Source organism: Mobula birostris, chromosome 12 (genome assembly GCF_030028105.1).
Source record: "Mobula birostris isolate sMobBir1 chromosome 12, sMobBir1.hap1, whole genome shotgun sequence".
Lineage (NCBI taxonomy): Eukaryota > Metazoa > Chordata > Chondrichthyes > Myliobatiformes > Myliobatidae > Mobula > Mobula birostris.
The window spans coordinates 82,669,493-82,692,132 of NC_092381.1; the positions used below are offsets into that span (position 1 = coordinate 82,669,493).

The 22,640-nt window shown below is 37.6% G+C and overlaps 1 protein-coding gene across 1 annotated transcript; it reads right to left on the reverse strand.

Annotated features, from left to right (window-relative positions):
- Positions 1-1,342: 1,342 nt before the first annotated feature.
- Positions 1,343-17,700, reverse strand: tmco1 (transmembrane and coiled-coil domains 1). The gene is made up of 7 exons (XM_072274229.1): positions 17,506-17,700; positions 16,278-16,355; positions 13,804-13,863; positions 13,012-13,058; positions 12,601-12,668; positions 4,949-5,093; positions 1,343-1,873 (listed from the first exon to the last, which is right to left on the reverse strand). Exons 1-7 carry the CDS (start codon positions 17,573-17,575, stop codon positions 1,775-1,777), a joined length of 567 nt encoding a protein of 188 aa, XP_072130330.1. The 5' UTR covers positions 17,576-17,700; the 3' UTR covers positions 1,343-1,774.
- Positions 17,701-22,640: the final 4,940 nt, after the last annotated feature.

Here is a 22,640-nt window from a genome sequence, read left to right on the forward strand (position 1 = left end):
ATCACACCGGAGAATATTGTATCATTTCTTAATGCATGCATTACTAAATGACAATAAAAGAGGACTGCATGTCCTCATAATCTAATCTAAACGAATCTATTTTAATATTTCACTTTGTAATCTCACTTATGGGAACTCTGTTGTTCATGTTCCATGTGTTTTTGTTAACTTTTTTTTACTGTTTGCATGGTTTGATCAAGGCATCAAGGGCAAGGGTGAAGGACAAACTGGTTTTCAGCTCACTGCTTTTGCGAGATTTACTCACTTCAGCACTGGACTGACTCCATGGTTATGGCATGCTGCCATCAGGCTCCTAGACCAGCTTTACTTGACTCAGCACTGAAAGTGGTTGTGCACTCACTTTCGGGGACTCTGTGGTTAATGTTCTGTGTATTACTTTTTAATTGTCTGCATGATTTGTTCTTTTTTTCGCACATTGGATGTTTGAAGGTCTTTGTTCTGTGGGGTTTTTAAGGATTCTATTGTGTTTCTTGTTTTGTGGCCACCAAGGACGTGACATACTATTAGATGTAAACAATAGTAGGATGCTTCTCATTTCTCATTTTATATATACAATGACACTGAAGGTCAACTAGCCCATCAAGTAATGCAGGTTCTCGGAGCATTCCCATAAAAATTGCAGAGGCTTCAAGACCTTAAAAGAAGTAACCACTGTTCCACGTCCATTCGGAAAGGTTTACCCGTCTCTGTGCTGAACTGAGGCTTTGACCTGCAACTACTGAGCTCCTGGACTGGCTGCATTGATGACTGGCTTCGTGGATATGAACTCACCTTTGTGAACTTCAGTTCTGAATGTTTTTAAATTATTTCTTATTGTTTGCACGATTTGTTCTTTTTTCTACATTGGGTGTTTGATGATCTTTTTAAATGGATTCTATTGGATTTCTTTGTTTTGTAGCTGCCTGTAAGGAGAAAAATCTCGATGTTGTATATAGTATACATAATTTGATAATATATGTACTATCTTAAATGTAAACTATGAGATAGTTATACTGGCTAGCTTTTTCTGATGATTTCACATGCATTATGTAATTAAAAAAATACCAAGTTTGCAGCTGACCTGTCAGCCTTTTAGTACTGCATGTGAAGCTGGAAAAATATTAAATTTACTACAGCAAATGTTCTTCAGCTCAATAACAATTTGAAAAACACTTGTTTCTCAATACTGCCTGTATTGCTCCCACACTAAGTTTCCATATCTTTTGGCTTTTGGACATTCGTTACCTTTCCAACAGGTCGGTTCCATTGCAAACTCTAATGTGAAGGCAAAATTAGCTTTATTCTTTTAATATTATGATAATAAAAAAACTCTGACCACAACTTGAACTTTAAATTAATATTTTTATTCATTCCTGACACAAAATAATCTGGCATTTCGTAGGTCCATGCATTAAAAAATATTGTTTCAGATAAAACATGGTTTTGTTCAATGTGTATATCACATTCCTGATGTAAACAGGATGCAAACATCAGGAATAATCTTCATGCTTTGGAACTTTTAAGTTTTACCTGCCTTCAGCACGGACTGTTTAACAGTGTGAACAACCTTTCAACTGCAAATCATATATGTATCTTTTCTTGTTTCCAGAACCATCACATTTCATTTACATTTTACGCAAAAGCCTTTCAACATACCGGCATCCAAGAGATATTTCCCTTATTGATGGAAAGAGGAAGAATTTAAATTGACTCTTTAGATGTGAAGAGTCTTAGCAGGCTGACATTTGATGTTCAATACTATTTTACCATTCCATCATGAGAATTTGCTAGTTTGAGGAGGTGGTCCCAGGAATCCTCCAGCCTGTTTGGTTGCTGCACGGGATGGAGCCAGACCCAGTAGTTTCTGAATATTCTGAGAAGCAGAAAGGAAAATATTAAATCACAAGTATATACAAGTATAATTAGATCCTATAATTTCAACAATGAAAGCAATTGTATTCAAAGACAATGCAAATGCTTGAATCTTTCTTAACTTCGGCCTCAGAAAATTATGCAGACGAATGGTGAAAATGAAAAATCAGTTCATTCCCTTGAAATGTTGACCTTCACCCAATTACAGATATTTCATTAAAGAGGCAAACACATTTTTATATACTATGTTAAACAGAATATAGAAGCATAATGAAAAACTTCCAGCACCAGTGGAGACCATTTGGCCCATTATGTTTAAGCTGGTCCAAAATAAAAAAGCTACCCAACTTCATTCCTCCTTTCCTCAGGTTACAATTCTCCAAGTATACAACAAGATACCACCAAGATAAGGTTTTGCCATCTGACCTTTTAAGGGTGAACTCTTATTCATACCACTCTTTCACATCAGAAAAGGTCCTCATTTCCTCTCTTAATCTACTAATTATATTAAATCTATGCTATTTTTACTTAGGAGTACAGTAACAGGCCCCTCCCACCCAACAAGCCCACGCCACCCAATGTGACCAATTAATCTACTTATCTGTAAATCTTTGAAATGTGAGAAGCAAGAAAAATGGAAACCCACACAGTCACTGATAGACAAATAAATGCCTTGCAGACAGCAGCAGAATTGAACCTTGGGTCACTGGTGCCGCAGCAGCTTGTGCTAATTGCTACGCTACCGCACAGCTTCATGAATTTGCATGTCATACTTGTGCAGGGGCCATGCATCATTCCAGTTTTAATATATGTGCTGCCCAGTTTCGACAACCCTCCAAGAGAGTCAACCCTTCTGATTTACTCCAATTGTATCCATCTTTAATTATAAGTTATTAAATTATCTTTGAATATTTTGCTAATAAACAGCATCAATTATGTTGGCTTTGCAAACGTACTATAAAGTGTACAATACTTAAAAAATTGTTTACATCTGTACTCAGCTTAACAACATATCCTAATAACTAAGGGCTTGCAAAGTAACTATTTGTCAGTAGTAGTTCAGTTGGCAGCATCCTTGTCTTGTGCCAAAAGGTTGCAAGTTCCACTTCAAAGGCTTTAGCGCAAGACTATAGATTGCTATGTCATGCTTTATAAGATTGATGCAACATTGCAGCTTTTACAGAAAAAATGCCAAGTCATGGCTTCAGGTGCCTCTCCAGCTAAATGCAAATTATTCCATCACTATATTTAGAAAAGCAGGGAAGTTCTGTCTCATTGTCGAATCAATATTATTCCTCAATAAATATAATTAAATGCAGACTCATTTTACTGCTACTCATGGTATCTAGCCACATGCAAATTGGCTGTCATTTCCCTATAATGGCTATGCTTCAAAAGGCAGTTCACTGGGTGTAAACCACTTTAAGATTTTCTACACTTGGGAAAGATTTTTTAAAATTGCAAACATTTTATTTTAAAATAATATTTATGACAAAAACTAAATTTAGTTCTATTTGCAAAACAAGAAACTTTTAAATACAAATGTATAATCAAAGAAAGATTGAATTAATACATATAATGATGGGGAAATTTAGTTCAATAAACATCCTGTTGGAGGAACCCAACAAGTCATGCAGCATCTGTGGGAGGAAAGGAATAGATGGGAGTTTCAGGTCAAAATCCTGCAACAGGATTGAGAGTGAAGAGGCAAGATGGCCACCATAAAGAGGAGGAGGGGACTGGTAAGAAAGGATTCCAAGGCAATCAGTGGACTGAGGAAGGTACTGAGAAAAGCAAGTAGGTAGTACCAGGTTGCGGAGGTGAACAGTGGTGGAGTTGGAAGATTGTGGCAGGTGAATGATAGCTGGATGCTGTCAAAATTTGAAAAAAAGATGGAGCAAGATGGGGTGAGAGATGCAAGTGTTACGACAGGAAACAGCTGCTGATGGGAGACAAGCAGGAAAACAAAGTACTACCAGAGCTGGATTCAGATATGTAAAGGAAGTGAGAATGGGAACCATTAAAGAGACAAACATTTGGAACCAGTGTAACACACAAAATGGTGAAGGAACTCAGCATGAAAATGAACAACATTTGATGCCTCTGAATCCCATCTTGCCACTTCCCTTCTCTCTATTTTGGCCACCTCACCTCTGTACTCAGACTTAATGCAAGTTTTCAACCTGAAACATTGACTATTTCTTTCCTCCCACAGATGCTGCATGGCTTGCTGACTTCCTCCAACACATCATTGCTCCAGATTCCAGTATCTGCATTCTTTCCTCTCCAGAGCAAAAATTAGTTATCAGTGATGCTGAATCCAAAGTACATCTGTATTTTCTAAACACTAAAGAAATGCATAGTAACAATTTACGGCACCATTTAGACTTTTCCCCTCTCTTCCATGACGGTCAGTAAGAATATTTCAGTGAACTTAAATGCTTTTAAATATACACAAAACAATATTTACTTAACACTACTAAATCAAATATGATAAGGAAGAAAAACAATCAAAGTATCAGTACAATGATTTCATTTAAAGTTTGAAACTTTAAACACTATATTAGAATACAAAGTCCAGAGAGAAGTTGCCTTTGGGTTAAACTACTGAAATATGAGAATGCAGAGATGAGTTGGAAAGATCAAGGAGCGAAGTATAACTTTAACAATTCAAGTTAGTTATAAACAGATAAACTCAAGAGAAAGGTGTTGATTTTAAAACAGCTATCCCTTACAGGAAATACCATGCTGTGCAAGTCATATCAGAACAAGAGTGTACCAAGATGTCACTAGCATGACATTTAAGTTGATATTAAATGAAAAAAATCCAAAGGCATTACAATTTCTTCTACATCTAGAATTTTATTACACTAATTATTACCTCTCAAACACTGAAATAACTATGAAAAATCCATTTTTATGTGAACTGTGAGTTTACAGATGGACATCTAGTTAGAATTTACTTTCCAGTTGCATCTGGCTGACAGCCAAGTGCTGTCAACATATTGACTTTAATTCCCACATTTTATTTCATTTCTAATCTGTATTTTCTATTCCTGAAGTCAACAATGCTTACCTGTCGAATTGACATTGTGCATAAAATGTACAAGAAGATGAAAGAACAATCAGTGTAATCTTCTCCAAGGAGGTTGCGATGGGATAATCCTTGGATGTATGACAAAGGGACAAATGGGAGTTTTGCGACCACTCGGCCATCAAATCTAGAAGAAAACAACTAGAATTTACATATGGTAATCAAAAGTTCATAACTTCATGACTAGAAACGTGAAGGTTTGTGCACATAAAATATTAAAGATAATCAAAGACCCAATATGTATTAGCATAATATGTCAGCTTATGAATCTAAAAACAATAGAGAGAAAGCAAATATTAAGCAATTTAATCATAGTCATACTTAAAACACAACACCATAAGCATAGACTTAATAACTCAGAAATTTGCATTGATTACTTGTTTCATTGTTATTGTGCACATAAAATAAAAACAACTTATATTAAAAAGATTGAACATATGACTGAGAAAATACAAGAGAATTATATTGTTACTACTAAGAAGACATTCAAACCAATAAAACCATTAAAAACATTAAGACACCCATAAAACTAAAAGTTAATGGTGTATAAAACAAGAATATGTTGCCTAGAAAATGAACTGGTGCATCCATATTTACAATGTGGTTACAAGAGCAGGTGAGAGGCAAAAATCCTACAGTGAGTAATACACTTCCTAATTTCCCAAAGCCTGTACACCGAGCACACAGTGGACATGAAGTGTGTGACTGAATACTCTCCACTTGCCCAGAAGGTAGCACCTTCAAAGACACGCAAACAACTTGACACCACACAGAACACAGCAGCCCCTTTGATAGGTGCCCCATTCATAATCATTCACTCACTCCACCACCGACATACAGGAGCAGCAGTTTGTACCATCTACAGGAGGCACTGCAACAACCCACCAAGATTTCTTAGGCAGCATTTTCTAAATCTACAATCTTTACCAGCTAGGAGGGCAAGGGCAGTAAAAGTATGGGGACACTACCACATGGAAGTTGCCTTTAAGGGTGCACACTAAGCGGCCCATTGAGTCTGCTCCACCATTCCAACTTGGCTGATTTATTATATCTCGCAACCCCATTCTCCTGCCTTCTCTCTGTAACCTTTGATGCCCTTACCAATCTGTTTATGGTAGAATTTTATGAAAAACGGTACATTTCTTTTTTTCCTGTAAATGGCTGCAAGCAAATGAATCTCAAGGTAGTAAATGGTAATATAAACAGTACCTACTTTGGTAATAAATTTACTTTGAACTTTAAGCTTACATTTTGTGCTACATTTATGCATACACTGTGGAGTCTAAATGGCCTATAGTCAGTTTTGGATCAGCCTTGTTTTCATGTTAGCAGTGTCCTTTAAATCACAAGTAACTTGGAATATTTGACAACAGTTGATATCTATGTTACAATGGAAGGGGCTTAAACATAAGCAGGATGAAAGATTCTGAACCTCAAAATATGTCAGATGCATTGGCATTGAAAACAATGCACCTTTCACAAGGGATTCATTACTGTTCTCATTTGTCATGTCATTCAAAGGAACTAACACTCAACTATTGGAAATATTCAGAAATCCTGACATATCTGAATAACAGGAAACTAATTAATCAGCTGATTTCAAAACATTACACAGATTAGATTAGATTATGAGGATACTCAGTCCTCATTTATTGTCATTTAGAAATGCATGCATTAAAAAATGATACAATGTTCCTCCGGTATGATTATCACAGAAACACAAGACAGACCAAGATTAAAACTGACAAAAACCACATAATTATAACATATAGTTACAACAGTGCAAAGCAATACCATAATTTGATAAGAGCAGACCAAGGGCACGGTAAAAAAGAAGTCTCAAAGTCCCGATAGCCCCAACATCTCACGCAGACAGTAGAAGGAAGAAACTCTCCCTGCCATGAGCTTCCAGCGCCGCAAACTTGCCACTGCAGTATCCTGGAAGCACCCGACCACAGTCCAACTCTGAGTCCGTCCGAAAACTTCGAGCCTCCAACCAGCCCTCCGACACCGAGCACCATCTCTGCCGAGCGCTTCGACCTCAGCCCCGGCCGCCAAGCAACAGGCAAAGCCGAGGACTCGGGGCCTTCCCCTCTGGAGATTTCGGATCACACAGTAGCGGCGGCAGCAAAACAGGCATTTCAGAAGTTTCACCAGATGTTCCTCCGTGCTCTCACGTCTGTCTCCATCAAATCAGAATTGTGCATGGCCTCCTACTTGACAGATTACAGATATTCATCACCAGAGAGGCCGTGCGCGCTGTGTCGCGTCACCATCTTCTCCTCCCGATAGGCATTGTTTGTTATGGAGAACATTACACTACAAAGGAAGACCTACAATGTGGCTCACAATGGAAGAGGTTTTGAACCATTGTCTGAAGTTGCAGAGTTCCTCATTCTAACTTACATCATGTTAACTGATCTACTTTTCCACTGTGTCCCTGAGTTCACAAAAAGGTGGGAAGAGAAAACAAGATTATTCAAAATTTCTAGCGACATCCAATAAACTGAAAATCACTGAGCAAACCAGCTAGTTCCATTCTATTTATCCCATAATATAATCAATGACAACAAAAGCATGCCACATGATGGATCAACACATGGATGAGAGCTTATCTGATGCTACAAATAAGAAACACTTGAGAAGACCTGTCAAGTATTAAAATGTGAAAAAATCAACTTCATTTTTCCTTACGTAAATTCTTGTCCTTATTTCCTGTACTTCACAAAAATACAGGGAAGCAAAGGAGTGAAAGTATTGCAAAGGAAAGAGAATAATGAAGGCCAATTGTATAATACAAAATGAAATTTACAAAAATACAAAGTTTTGCAAGGTACAAGAAATATTATTTTTCTAAAGTTATTATGTGTAAGAGTTTGAATTCAGAATCCCTTATTAAAATAGGATGTTGAGATTAAATTCAAAACGAATCCGATTTCAAACTTGACAAAAGCTTGTTAAGTCCTCTCATGAAAATATCCAATCTCAGATGAGCGAGTAGTGTCATTTCATATTAATATGTGATCGTCAAGCTTTGACTAAAAATGAAATAATCACATAGGAAATCAAACAAAGTCAAATCAACTTCCCAAGAGAAAGCAAATAAAAGAAACATACTATAAATATACCCCCATCATTCCATACAATCAATTTAGGGAAGGTCCCGATTCTGTGCCATTTCTCATTCTAAATGTTAATTTCTCTAAAGCTTATCATAGAAAGATAGAACTGATGGTCTGACTCGTGACCACACCCATCAGCAGTGTTTCTTCGTAATCTAGATATAATTAAAACCAGCATATAAAGTGGAGATTAGCTGCTGTCATCAATCACTTACAGTGCTTCTGGTAAAGGTAGACTGCTATTACATTGGAAGTTCCAAGACTGATATCATCTCACCATAAATATCCTGCAGGGATACCTTACGCAAGAAACTCAACTAAACCGGTCACGTAAGTATCAATACCAGTGATATACGGAAAAAGACAATATACTTCCTGCAACCGGTGGTGTCCCAATCATTTGCTTCTCTTGTCCTCCTTTTTAGTAAACACAATGTCTTTGTAAATACTCTCAGAGAAGAAAGGACAAGTTGAAGATGCACACATGTAACTATTGCAGAGGGAATGAATGTTTAGCTTGATTAATGATGCCAATCAGATTGATTTGTACAAAATAGTGTTGCACTTCTTGAGAATTCCTGCTGCTGCTATCACCCATACAACATAAGAACACAAGAAATAGGAGAAGTAAGCCACTTGTCCGTTGACCTTGCACCATCACTCAATAAGATCATGGCTGATCTAGTCACAGACTCAGCTCCACCTACCTGCCTTTTCCTCATGTATCTCAATTCCCCTAATATGCAAACATCTATCTAATTGTGTATTAAATATACTCAATGAGGTAGACTCTACTGCTTCCCTGGGCAGAGCATTTAACAGATTCACCACTCTCTCTGGAAAAAACAGTTCCTCCTCATCTCGGTCCTCAATGTATTCCTCCAAATCTTGAGGCCAAGTCCTCTAGTTCTACTCTCACGTAGCAGTGTAAACAACTTTTCTGCCTCCATCTTATCCATGCCTTTCATAGTTTTATGTTTCTATAAGATCCCTTCCTATTCTCGAGACCAGAACTGCACGCAGCAGTCTGTGCGCAACCTCACCAGTACGCTGAAGAGCTGCAGTATAGCCTCCTTATTTTAAATTCAATCCCTCTAGCAAGCAAGGCCAACATTCCATTTGCCTTCTTAACAACCTACTGCACCTGCAAGCCAACTTAATAAATTAATTCATGCACAAGCACCAAGTCCTGCTGCATGACAGCACATTGCATTCATTTAAATAATAGCCTAATCTTCTACCTTTCCTTCCAAAGTTGATGACCTTGCATTTACCAATGTTAACTCTGTCTGCCAAACCTGTGCTCACTCAATCTATCTTCAACTCTCTGCACAAGTGGAAAGTATTCCATCACTCTTTTGATTTGTGCTGTGTAGATGGTGAAAAGGATATGAGGAGGCATGTCGCTCACTGCAGGGTTATCAGCCTTTGATCAGCTCTTGCAGCCTTGATATTCATATGCCTGGTCCAGATGAGTTTCTGTTCAAAAGTGCCCCACAGAAAATTTATGGTGTGGGGGATCAATAGTATATGGCATTAAATGTCAAACGTAGACAAATAAAATCCAAAATAAAAACAGAATATGCTCAAAAAACTCAGCATGCCAGGCAGCATCTGCAACAAGAGAAACAATTAAAGATTTAGGTCAAAGATCCTTCAAAAGTGAACTTGACCTTGAAGTTTTATCACAATTTCCTTACCAAGCAATTTCCACTTCTATTACCAGAATCTCTTGCTTCAGTTATTGCAATAGCAGCTCTCTCAGGAATGGTAAAAATTAAAAGTTCAAAGTCTCCTGACAGAAAACTTAAGAACTTATTTCTGATATGAAACAATGTCCTCAAATGCAACAACTACGTATTTCATGTTAACAGGGTTTAATTCTCAAAATTTTCCTTTATTAATAGCCAAGCTAAATCATACAAGCCGCTGTACACAATTTGATATGGAATCATTTACTGATTTGCACTTATCAATACTTTCAGCAGCAGCCCATGTTCAAGATATCACAACAATATAAATTTTTTCTGCTCATAAATGTGAGTTACACCTTTACATCTGTGGGAGAACCTTCATGGATTAGTGAACAAAAAGCAGGAGCTAAATGTAACATCTACTATATACTGTATACTTAAGGTTGTTTAGTCCGGGGAGGAGGCTGGTTATTGCTCCCAATAGCATGCACCTCAAATAGCCTGACAACTAAGTCCAGCTCCTGGCCATCAGGAGTGGCTTAGAACTGTTTCTACTGACAGGAGTAGGGGTAAAGGCAGGTTACCGGCACCTTGCTTTGGGCAGGTGGAGCTCATCAGCCATGGTCGGCAGCTCATCTAGGAGAAGGAGCACTCCGATCCCAAACATCCGCTGCCTTGCAGCTATACCCACTCACAAGAAAAGCTTTGGGAGTAAACCCCAAGGGAAAAATCAGAACAGGAGTCCCTAAGGCAGTCTGTGCTGAGCTCCAACATTGACTGGCAACTCCTGTGACACCACTCGTGCTAAACTGTATCAGTCTCAATGGTTCCTTTGGGTTCATCAGATACATGGAGAGGTGGAGCTAGCTACATGGGCAACAGCTTGTTCTCCATAGTGCACTGCCCTGGCTTGCGTATCTAGACAGCTGGGATGCAACATCCATGGTTGACCCTGACCCTGACCAATGAAGGCCTCCCATTATGTACAATGATTAACAAAGCATAATTGGCATGTAGAAATTTACAACCTGCACCACATTACACAGGTTGCAGAGGTAGCCAAATATTTTCCATCTGTGAATCCCACTGTAAAATATTTGGCTGTTTGACACAAAATGGCTTTAGGTAATAAAGTATACTATATTAAATAAGGACCATTTCAAGATCATAAGAATTATTTCCCAATGATCCAGCATTTAACGAAAAAGGAAAGGACTAAAGCCACAAAAGCACCAGCAATAAGTATGCAAACAGAGGAAAATAACTGGAAAAAATTCAATGATCATCAGGGTTGTCTCACCTTTCAATTTTGCAAACTCATGCAAGATAAAATGAAAATTTGAAACATCACTGCAGCTGACTCAGTTGCTGAGACTATTTTAATAAATGATTCTGTACTTACATAAATGACATGTAGTAATTGTTTGAAAGACATTTGCAAACTAGCCATCGCGGCAATAGAAAGTAAGACCCTTAAAATACCTGTTTTTTTGGGGTCCATATAAATCTGTATCACAGGGTACCACAAGCAAACTGGTAACTCCAGATGCCCACAGATATTCTTTGTGTTTTCAGCAATAACAACATAATCTCATTTATAAATCCAATAGCAGCAGCAGCAGCAATCATTTTGCATACAGCAGACTCCACTTAATTGGGCAATTGGTTAATCAGGGCAGCTGTTTATTTGGGTCAACTCTTAAAGAACAAAAATTAAATCGAGAAAATAGCCAGGATTCCTTTTTGTTTAAATTTGGGATACCATGCCACTTAATTGGGGCAGGAGACTGTCACCAGTTTCTAACTAGCATCAGTCACGTGAACTTGCATGGCCATTAGACACTATACCATGCTTAGAGTGAAGAGTTTTTAAATAGCATAAGTTGCATGTGTTTGTGTTCAAAAAGTAGTAATTTTTGGTCACTGATAGTTGGTGAGAAATAAGTAGTCAGACAATTTGGAACCGTTTTGCTCACCACTGTGTCAAGTATTCAGGCTTGGAGATGCCAGGAACGACCGGGAGTAAAAGTGAAATGATTTCATTACTTCAGCAAGTTAGGAATTACAAATAATTTGAAGGTGTTGACATTGAATGTTACAATGAAAATGAAAATTTGGAGGATGCAGTTGTCTAAAGCGTAACAAGGCAGCCCATTATCGGGTGTCTGTGCTGATTTTGTCCTTTACACGGCAGATGATTTCCTCCACTGATGACTATTAGGAACTAATACACAGTTTTATCATACTGTAGAGGTATTGGTAGTCCTCCAATTTGTTCTGCATTTCATTTAAATACATTAATTATTACTCAGTTAAACAGTAGTACATCTTTTTTATTTTAATACCTTTTTACTATTTTCGTGAAAATTCAGCTAATTGAGGCAGTCGCTTAATTGGGCCAAAATGTACTGGTCCTGTTGTGTCTCAATTAACTGGAATGCACTGCACTTTTAATAAAATGATTACACATGAATTAGAATAAATGATCTCTGTCATCTGCAGTTTAGTGAATATCATATGTCAGCAAGTTGTCTATGAAGTTATCAAATCAAGGCAAAATGATATCAATTGATATTTTGCTACCTGGAGTACTAAAGTTAACTTTGCAAAGGTAGTATTGAGTAACATAAAGAGAAAAAAAAGCAGAAACTGATTTCAACAGTTATCTATTATAAAATTCTGCGATGCCAAGACTGTCTACTGTGAAAAATACACAAATAAAAATCAGTTTCCTGATCCTTACACAGACTTGGAACAATTTGTTTAACTACAAAAGATTACCGACTCAAAAGCAAGAAATTGCTTTGGGAATACTCACATAGAATTAAACATGCCCATCAAAGCAGTGAAACAGAATCCAATAGCAAACATCGACTTCATTCGCACCTAACAAAATCATGAAAATTATTAACAAATAATTAAGTCATTTCTAAAGAACTATATATTAGTTTGGAGACTGATTCCATGCTGATTAGATTAATTACAACTTTTATATGGAAAATGCTCCTGTTCTAAATTACAACATGGAATATGATCTCAAAGAGTCCTTGCTGTATTTCTTTCATTACCATTCATTGTTATAGTTTCCAGTGTTAGCAAAGCAGAATTAAACAAATGAAATGTATAATTAGCAGATTGTGCAGATGGATATTCTCCAAAAGGAAACTGTTACATTTTCTATGAACCAGCATAATCTATATGTTGTCATTTGAAAGAGAAATCAACTTACCATGGAAAGATCCCGATTATTATTTTTTAGTTTTTCTTCTTGTCTTTCTGAAAATAACATCAAAAAGGATAGGCTTATATATAGATTCCTGTATATTTCCATTCGTCTATTTCACCCAGTGGTCACTCCAGTAGGAACACCTGATCCTTAATGCAAATATCTAATCAGCCAATCATGTGGCGGAAACTCAAAGCATAATAGCATGCAGACATGGTCAAGAGGTTCACTTGTTGTTCAGACCAAACATGAGTATGGAAAAGAAATGTGATCTAAGTGACTTTGACTGTGAAATGATTGTTGACAGACGGGGTGGTACGAGTATCTCAGAAACTGCAGATCTCTTGGGATTTTCACGCATAAAAGTCTCTCAAGTGTACAGAGAATGGTGTGAAAAACAAAAGAAAGCATCCAGTAGACCGCAGTTCCATGGGTGAAATGCCTTGTTAATGAGAGAGATCTGAGGAGAAATGGCCACACTGATTCAAGTTGACAGGAAGGCGACCATAACTCAAATAACCATGTGTTACAACAGTGGTGTGAAGAAGAGCATCTCTAAAATGCACAACACGTTGAATTCTCTGGATCACCCTACTGCACAGCACTGACATCCTCAAATTTAAGATTAAAAACTGTCCGCTGAACAACCCCACTGAAAACAATCCGAAGGAACAATCACTCACAGAATAGTAAGCAAACTAATTTTCTTTGTTTGTGAAATCTCTCATATTTTGAATTATAGGAAAATTCTTTAGAAGTGAAACTGTCACCTTGAGATACTCTGCTGATAATTACCTATTTTTTTCTTTTGTTGCCTCCCTGCAGATTCTGTAATAGATTCTTTCTTCTTTTCTACTGTTGAGAAAGAAAACAATAAAACAAATCATAATTACCAGAAATTGAATTAAGTGGACATCAAGCTATTCCCATTATGTTCCTATTTAATACAAATGTCTAGGAGAAGTGTTCAGGTGAATATGACTGATGTCCATGCAGGGTTAATTGACAGATAATATTCATATTGCACAAGTACAAAATTAAAAAGTCAATTTCCCAAAACCTTCAAAGAAACATGCTGTTAACTCCCTCAGCACTAATTTAGGACTGCTCTGAATAAGAATGGAATTAAATTCACCATTTCAACAATGTACCTACAAAAGCAAGGCTGAGATTGAAAACTTGGAGTTGGTTTATTATTGTCACATGCACCAAGATACAGTGAAAAACTTTGTTTTGCAAGGCATTTAGTTACTTATTGATTGAGATATAGCGTGGAGTAGATTCCTCTGGCCCACTGCACCACGCCACCCTGCAACCCTCGATTTAATCCTAGCCTCATTACTGGACTATTTACAATGACCAATTAACCTACTGATCAGTACATCATTGGACTGTGAGAGGAAACTGGAGCACCTGGAAGAAACCCACCCAGTCACGGGGAGAACGTACAAACTCCTTACAGGCAGCAGTGGGACGTGTATAAAAACCATTTCAGAACACAAGTACTCTGAGGTAGTACAGGAGAAAACAATAGCTAAATGCAAAACGCAGCGTTACATACAAAATGCAGAGCATGTAGATCATTAGGTGCAATGATCGGGTAGATTGTGAGGCCAAGAGTTTATGTCAAATCTTCACTATTTAAAGCCTTTATCATGCATGATTTAAGCAAACTGTATTTTACCTGAGAATTTTAACAGCATTTACAATAGTTTATTTGATGGGTACCCCGTTAATGAATATGCCTTCAATTTGCAGCGCACTGCAGCCCTGAATAATCTATGGGATGAACTGTGGCAATTCAGTTCAGCAGCATTTCTCTCACGAATATTACCATCCAGAGAATGCCTGGAGCAACAATAGCGTGAGAAACCAATCAGCTTCCAAGTTCCTCAGAAGCCTTTAAAACAGTGATATTTCAAGTGACACCGCTAGTGACACCACTGCTGGCACTGCATATAGTAACATATCAGAAATCCCTAACCGTAACCAGTGTGGTTACAAAGAGGGCAGTAATTCAAGACAGCCTGGTACCACTTTCACAGAATAAAAAAATAACAAGAACTAGGGTAGCACAGCTAGGAGGACTGCTACCTCTAACTTTCAAAGACCCTGGCTGTTAAATTCTGACCCTGGGGAATTGCAGTGTGGGGGGGGGGGGAGAGAGGTCATGTGAAAAGTTAACAGAAACATAGGGGGAATTGAATGGGATTGCATAGGCTTAGTGTAAATGGGTGGCTGAAAAATTTTTACTTCTTAAACCAACTTTACAGATTCACTTTGACAAAGTATGCTAGACTAGATGTAACTGCAAAATTAACTAAATATTTACTTAACTAACTAAAGATTAAATGATATGAGCACTTAGAATTTTTCTCATCAGCCCTCATGTAGAGTGACGCTATGAAGTTAGTTGAACAAAACAGCACGTTGTATCTCAGCTGTTGCAAAGTGCCCAGCATTAAACGTACTTGCTTATACGTACAAACACAAAAGCACTGAATATGCAATGCTCAACAATGCTATCAGGTGGCACAGAGCAAAGACTACCAACTAGGCTTCAGCAAGAAAAACTGGGAAGTGGCATTAGGTATGAGATACAGGAAATGATGAATCCATAATTCCCTACAAAAAAAAATTTAGATATATAAAATGTAGTTAAGCACGGCACATCTGATTTTTGAACTGGCCAGTTCTGATGACAGAGAATCAATCTAGAACACTAATTTATTTTCCCTTGCCAATCTATTTAACTTGCTGGATACTTCCAGCATTATCTTTTATTTCCAATTTCCAGTACATTTTTTCTCCCCCTCCTCCACTCCTCTATCATTCATCTCCAATAAATTCTCATGCCAGGATTCAACCCAAAACATTGACAACTTCCCGTAGATGTTGCTTGACCCACATTTCTCCTCAGCAGATCGCTTGTAGCTCCAGATTTCAGCATCTGCAGCCTCCTCCAGCACCTACTTGTATCATTTTTCATACCGATCAATTACAATTAACAAGCCTTCACGACCTCTTTCAGACCACCATTAATGCATCGCAATCTCTGTTATTTGATTAGACTTTTGCTCTCTCTACCCACTTATCTGCAATTTAAAACATTTTTATTCTAACTTTTCCTAACTCCAAATAAAAGCATCAACTTCTGATTGAAGAATCACCTCAACTGAGAAGTTATTCTCGCTCTCTCTCATATATGCTGCTTAACCTGCTGTATATTCCCAGCATTTCCTTTGTTTTTTTGATTGTTTAATACTTACACTTCTTGCTCTGTTTTTCCACTTCAGCTTTTAGCCGTTTGTATTTGTCAGTTCTGTACACCAGCACCCAGGTGATGCCTGTAAATAAAAGATGAACATATATATATTTCCCCTCTACAGGTTACATCAAAGACAATTCAAAAATGCCACAGTTATTAAACTGAAAAGCCACGAATATGTAAGATGAAGTAATTCATGCTGTTACATAAAAACTATTGAGGTTCAGGGAGCAGGCAAGGGCTATTGGTTCACCTGGCTTTCAAAGTTTTTCCAAACGTTCAGTGAATAGCTCTGATATTATGCAGAATCACAAAACATTCAAATTCCTCTCTTGGATTCTTTAAAAACTACAGCACGGAGATAGACCCTCTTATAGTCTGCACCGTACTGCTATTCTGGCTAGTCCCATTGACCTGTACCTAGACCATAGGCCGCCATACCTCTCCCATCCATATACAAACATCTCTTAAATGTTGCAATCAAATACATATTCACCATTTCCACCAGCAGCCCATTCCACAATCACACTACCCTTTGAGTGAAGAAGTTCAACATATTCTCCTTAACCAATGACCTTCAGGTCTAGTCTCATCCAACTTCAGTGAAAAAAATCTGCTTGTATTTACCCTATCTATAACCCTCATAGTTTTGTATACCTATATCAAATCTCCCCTCATTGTCCTATGCTCCAGGGGGAAAAAATCCTAACCTATTCAACCTTTCCCTCTAACTCAGGTCCTCAAGTCCAAGCAACAGACTTGCTTTATCCGTTGTGTTTAATTTACCCATTTAAACTTAATTTAAAAGATTATTAACGATTTTCTTGGTATCCCTGTCAGTAGCACAACATTGTTTGGGTTATCCTCTCCCATTTCTATCCATTATTAAAAAGTTTTGACAATCATACTTAAGCAGATCCTTTCCAAACCTCTCCTATTGTTGTAATAAATGATCATTAACTTTATTCATTTTTTTCTATGATGATGACCTCTTGAAATGCCCAAACCAGAAATTCCCTTGTTTGATAACTATGTCCAGCTGTTCCAAAGGGTTCGACAACCTCTGAATTTGACCATAAGTAGGAAAAACATTTATTGCAAATACTGTATTTCTATTTTCCGCACAACATCTGAGAGCATCCAACCACTCTCCCTTCCCCCTTCCCCCATTACAAACAGTGCAGGCCGCCGGGACACGGGCGCAGGTCGCCAGCACGAAGCCCACTCACCTTCAGCCAGGAGCGCGGTGCAGACCGAGATGAAGACGATCAGGATGGTGTCAGCGCACATAGTACTCATGGTGACCGTAGATAGTGAACGGGTCACTTTGGTGCAAGGACAAAACCCTGGTCAGGCCCAGACGGAGAGATTCCGGCAACGAGCCACCACCGCGGTGGCTCATGGGAGGAAGGGCATAAACTATTGTCGGGTTTAAGTACTTCGTTTTCTTCTTTTATATGCATTATGAACCCCTGTATTCCCATGGATATCTGGAACTATTTTTACTAGTTTGTTTTTGGTGAACGTAGCATGCGCGGCATAGCGCATGCGCGTCAGCCATTATTACTATGCTTGTATAAAATGGCTGTGTTAGGCAGTTGTCGGGATATTTGGCTTACGAAATAGGAACTGGTGCTGCAAATATTCAGCAGGGTAGGGAGCGTTAGAGAAGACGGCATAATAGTTGGTGATTCAGACCGTATGATGGCCCCTTCCTTCACTCTTCGCTGTGTAGCAAACGTCAATTAATGGGCGTTTGATTTCTGTGAAGATCACGGCCTATGGGCTGTAAAACTGCGACTGTTTCTCTCCATTATTGCTACTACACACTTCCTTTTAAAAAAAAATCACTGTGTTCTGCTACTTGATTTCCATGAATCAAAGTGGTAAAGGAGGGACAGAGAAGGGGACTTGAATGAGTAATGTCCAGAGTATGAGCCGCATTTAAATTTAAAAGCATAACTGCCCTAGTCAAAAAAATTATGATACTGAATGAACAAAATGAAGTCACAAGTTATGTAACGAAGCCTCGTGGTTAGGGGAATTTGAAAGCAAAAGTTCACGAGAATTTTGGGGCAATTCTAGCCAGTTAAAGAGGTAGTCCTTCGTTAACATCAAAACTGAGGTTTTGAACGTCTAGATAGTATAAGGAAATTGCGCAGCGTGTGTAATGGCCCCTCTGGACAAGCTTTTGTCTCACAGAGGGCGGGAAAAAATAACTAGGCGCGTCTTTCTCAGAAATTTAAGTACAGAACACTTTTTAAAAAAAGGAGTGGTGATGAAAATCTTCAGACTGTAAGGTACGTGTCCATACTTGAACAAGGGTAATAGTTGTTTATCAGAATACTACAGTATTTCTAGTTAGATTAAAATCAATTTATCAATATATTTTGGCTGTTATTTATGTATTAATAATGTTCCTGTTATAAGTATATCTTAAATCCCCCATTTTGTTATGATGTATGGAAAACACTATCTGAGAAAATGTGTCACCTACATAATAAAGATTGCATAAAATTAATTGTATTTACTAGTTTAGGATGTTTTCATTAACAAAATGTTTATATAATAGTGTTTCATTTAACACTAAATAATGATTCACGGTACTTAACACACGAGATTTGCCCCAAAATTCTCAAAAGTGAACTTTTCCTTTCAAATTCCCCTAACCACATGGCTTTGTCATATAAGCTGTGACTGCATTTTGTTCATTGAGGATCATGTTTTTTTGACTAGGGTAGTTATGTTTCCCCATTTTATGCATTGCTATACCAACAGCAGCAGAATGACAAAACTATCCTCCCATCTCTTCACCCCAGCTTCTAAACAGAGCCCTTTGTACACCACTTTTGAATTTTGATGTTCATGCTGTAATCATTCTCGTGCATATTTAGGGAGAAATAGGATATTTCCATTTTATGGGCAGATGCACATGATGTTTTGTTTGGAGTCTCCAGAGGAATCTTTACCCACTGCTCCAGTATTGTAGTGTATAAATCTATTAGGATATGATTTATGTTTTCTGTCTTATACTGCAATGTAGTTGATGCCATGTTGATTGTTTGCTGGGCGCAATATGTACTTGGTGGGCTAACTTGCCATTATATACTTTCTGTGTACCATCAGCATTTCACATGTACTGAGACCACCCACAAAATAAACATCTGTCAGTAATTTGGCATATAATTAGGAATTATCACAAGCATGAGTGTCACAAAAACACTTGTTGCTTATCCAGATGTTTAGTAAACTACTTGAACAATACTTTTGATTTTTTTTGCATTATTTCCTTCGCAATAAAGTGAAGGGAGTTACAAGTTCATGGGATGCATGGCTTGATTGTAAAGACTATTTTTCTCCTCTTCCGCTCAACCAGTCTGTCTCTGCCTTCTATTGCTTTGCATATGAATGTGAAGAGATGGAACATAAACGTAATACTTCATACTTAATTAGCCATGACGCAATTGATGACAGGATAGGCTGGAGGATCTACATGACCTCTTCCTGTTACCAATATTTTAATAAAGCAATGTCCTTAGCCATCTTGAATTGCAGAACTCTTATGAGTCAGGGACAAAACTAACAATTGCCAGATGATACTGCCAAGAAAAATTGAAAATAAGACCATAAGATATAGGAGCAGAAGTAGGCCATTCAGCCCATCAAGTCTGCTCCACCATTCAATCATGGGCTGATCTAATTCTTCCAGTCATCCCCATCCCCCTGCCTTCTCCCCATACCCTTTGATGCCCTAGCTAATCAAGAACCTATCTATCTCTGCCTTAAATACACCCAATGACTTGGCCTCCACAGCCTCTCGTAGCAACAAATTCCATAGACTAAAATTCCCTCTGACTAAAGTAATTTCTCTGCATCTCTGTTCTAGATGGACACCCTTCAATTCTGAAGCCTTGCCCTCTTATCCCAGACTCCCCTACCATGGGAAATAACTTTGCCATATCTAATCTGTTCATGCCTTTTAACCTTCGGAATATTTTTATGAGATCCCCCTCGTTTTCCTGAACTCTAGGGAATACAGCCCAAGAGCTGCCAGGCGTTCCTCATAAGGTAACCCTTTCATTCCTGGAATCATTCTCATGACTCTTCTCTGAACCCTCTCTGATGTCAGTATATCCTTTCTAAAATAAGGAGCCCAAGATTTGTTGTATTATTTTGATAAATACAAACTTTTAACCCATGAGCAAAGATCTTGGGCTAAATTAGAGCAATTCTCTTTATCCTACAAAGAAATTATGAGGTTTGCATCATCACTGAAAGTACCAGATCAATATGGGTTTTTTGGCAGGTAGCGTAATGAAAAACAGCTCTAAATGCTGGCAATAAATGACAAAAGTCAATCTTTCTTTTGTACGGTAGAATGCAAGCACTTTATATTTGGACCTAATTTTGTCCTAAGAGGTGATTTGCTCACCAATTAATATATTTGAACAGAAGCACAAGATAAAATGCCCTCTTTCTCTGCTGACTTTATAATTTCAGAGAGCTTAATTTCAAGGAGGTCAAATTATATAGGTCACATTGATATCAATTGCAAAATATATATTCTGAAATAAATATTTTAAAATATATTACACCACCACTAGTTTTTTTGTACCAGCACATATATGCAATTATAAAGAAGGCACAGCAGTGTCTTCACTTTCTTAGAAGGTTAATGATATTTGGCATATCATTAAGTCTGGTACAGCAATTCAAATGTAAGAAGCTTCAGAGAAGAATAGACTCCAGCCAATATATCACAGGCACCGTCTTCCTCACCATCAGCAGTATCTAAATGAGGCAATGACTCAAAAAGGCAACATCAAAGGTCCCCATCATCTGAGTCATGCATTCCTTGCAGCTGCCATCGGGCAGCAGGTGCAGAAGCCTGAACACCTACTTGGCAGGTTCAGGAACAGCTACCTCTTTCCAACTATTTGGTTCTTGGACCAACCAATAAAGCTGAATCACTATCACTAGAGTACAGCAACATCTGACCATTTTATTCACTTTGCAATAAAATTGCTTTTTTTTTGGTTCTAGTTGTGTACTTGTAAATGTGGGAAGATCTATTTTTTTTCTTGTGAATGTTGCTATGTGGCTATAATGCTGTGGGTAAGTTTTTCATTGCACCTGTGCATATATGTACTTGCACCTATGAAAGTAAACTTGAGTTTGATTATACTGTATATATAAGGTTCACAAGGACAATATATTGGATTTTCTATTGGGTCTATTTACATCTTCAATCATCCTGAATATTATTACTATATTTTTTCTTCAGCTTTTTCTTTATTGAGTTCAGTGTCATGCCTGCTTTGTAAGTTATGGCAAGGACATATTCAAGCTCATACTAGATAATTTTAAGAAAATCTATATTAATTCTGACAAGATTAAGAAAGCTATATAGATGATCAAATTCTGCACCCAGCCCAGTTATTGCATAAAACAAAATTGCCTGCAAATTATCAAAGTACCACACTATTGTACAAAGTGCAAAGTAGAAAATTATGTATTGGTTGAGCTGAGGTGAAATTAAGTCAAGTTTATTGCCATTGTCACAATTTCTGAAGTATAGGTAGAATGAAAAGCTTGCAGCAGTATTACAAGCACATAGGTTCAGACAACACACAGAATATAAATTATGGATAAATTATAAAAGACAGTGAAGAGAAAAGAAGATTCCAATACAAGACATTAGTGCAAAAAAAAAATCTGATGTTGAGGTAGGATTAGGATTGTGCAGAGGGATCAAGTACCTGATGGTTGTGGGAAAGCAATCGTCAGGTAATTCAACCAGAGTGTTGGACTTCAGTCTTCCAAAGCTCCTTCCCACTGGTGGCAGCAAGAAGAGTACATGACCCAGATAGGGAGGATTCTTAGATAAGCATTTGATTGTCCACGTATAAATACGTTTCTTTTTAGCATTCATCATGAAATTGTATCCTCATCTTTTGCTAGATATATTTTGGATAGGTTATAGAAAATTAAACCATATTGCAGGTTGTTCCAGAATCCAAAGTACTTCAGTTTTACAATCCACTTGTATTTAATGGTTTATATGTGACAAAACTTATTTGCACCAGTGGAGAAAGCAAGATATTCACTTTTAAAGTATTTTATTGGAACCTAATTATGGAATGAAGAGATTTCGAGGTAAACTATGGTCAGTAATATTTACAATAAATAGATAACTTTATGGCCACTTTGAGATCTTTTTAAAGTTATGAAATAAATATTTTTACAAACGTATTTTTAAACATGACATTGTTTTTTATATATGACTCGCTACTCTAGGTGTCATTGATTGGTTGTTCCGAATAATATGAGTGATGAATGGCTGTTTCCTCATCGCTTAGACGCA

Coding starts and splice junctions, on each gene's coding strand:
- tmco1 (XM_072274229.1), bottom strand. CDS start 17,575: ATGAGTACTATGTGCGCTGACACCATCCTGATCGTCTTCATCTCGGTC. Junction 16,356..17,505: donor CACCGCGCTCCTGGCTGAAG/GTGAGTGGGCTT, acceptor TTTTATTTACAG/GCATCACCTGGGTGCTGGTG. Junction 5,094..12,600: donor ATGGGCATGTTTAATTCTAT/GTGAGTATTCCC, acceptor GTTTTCTTCTAG/ATTTGATGGCCGAGTGGTCG.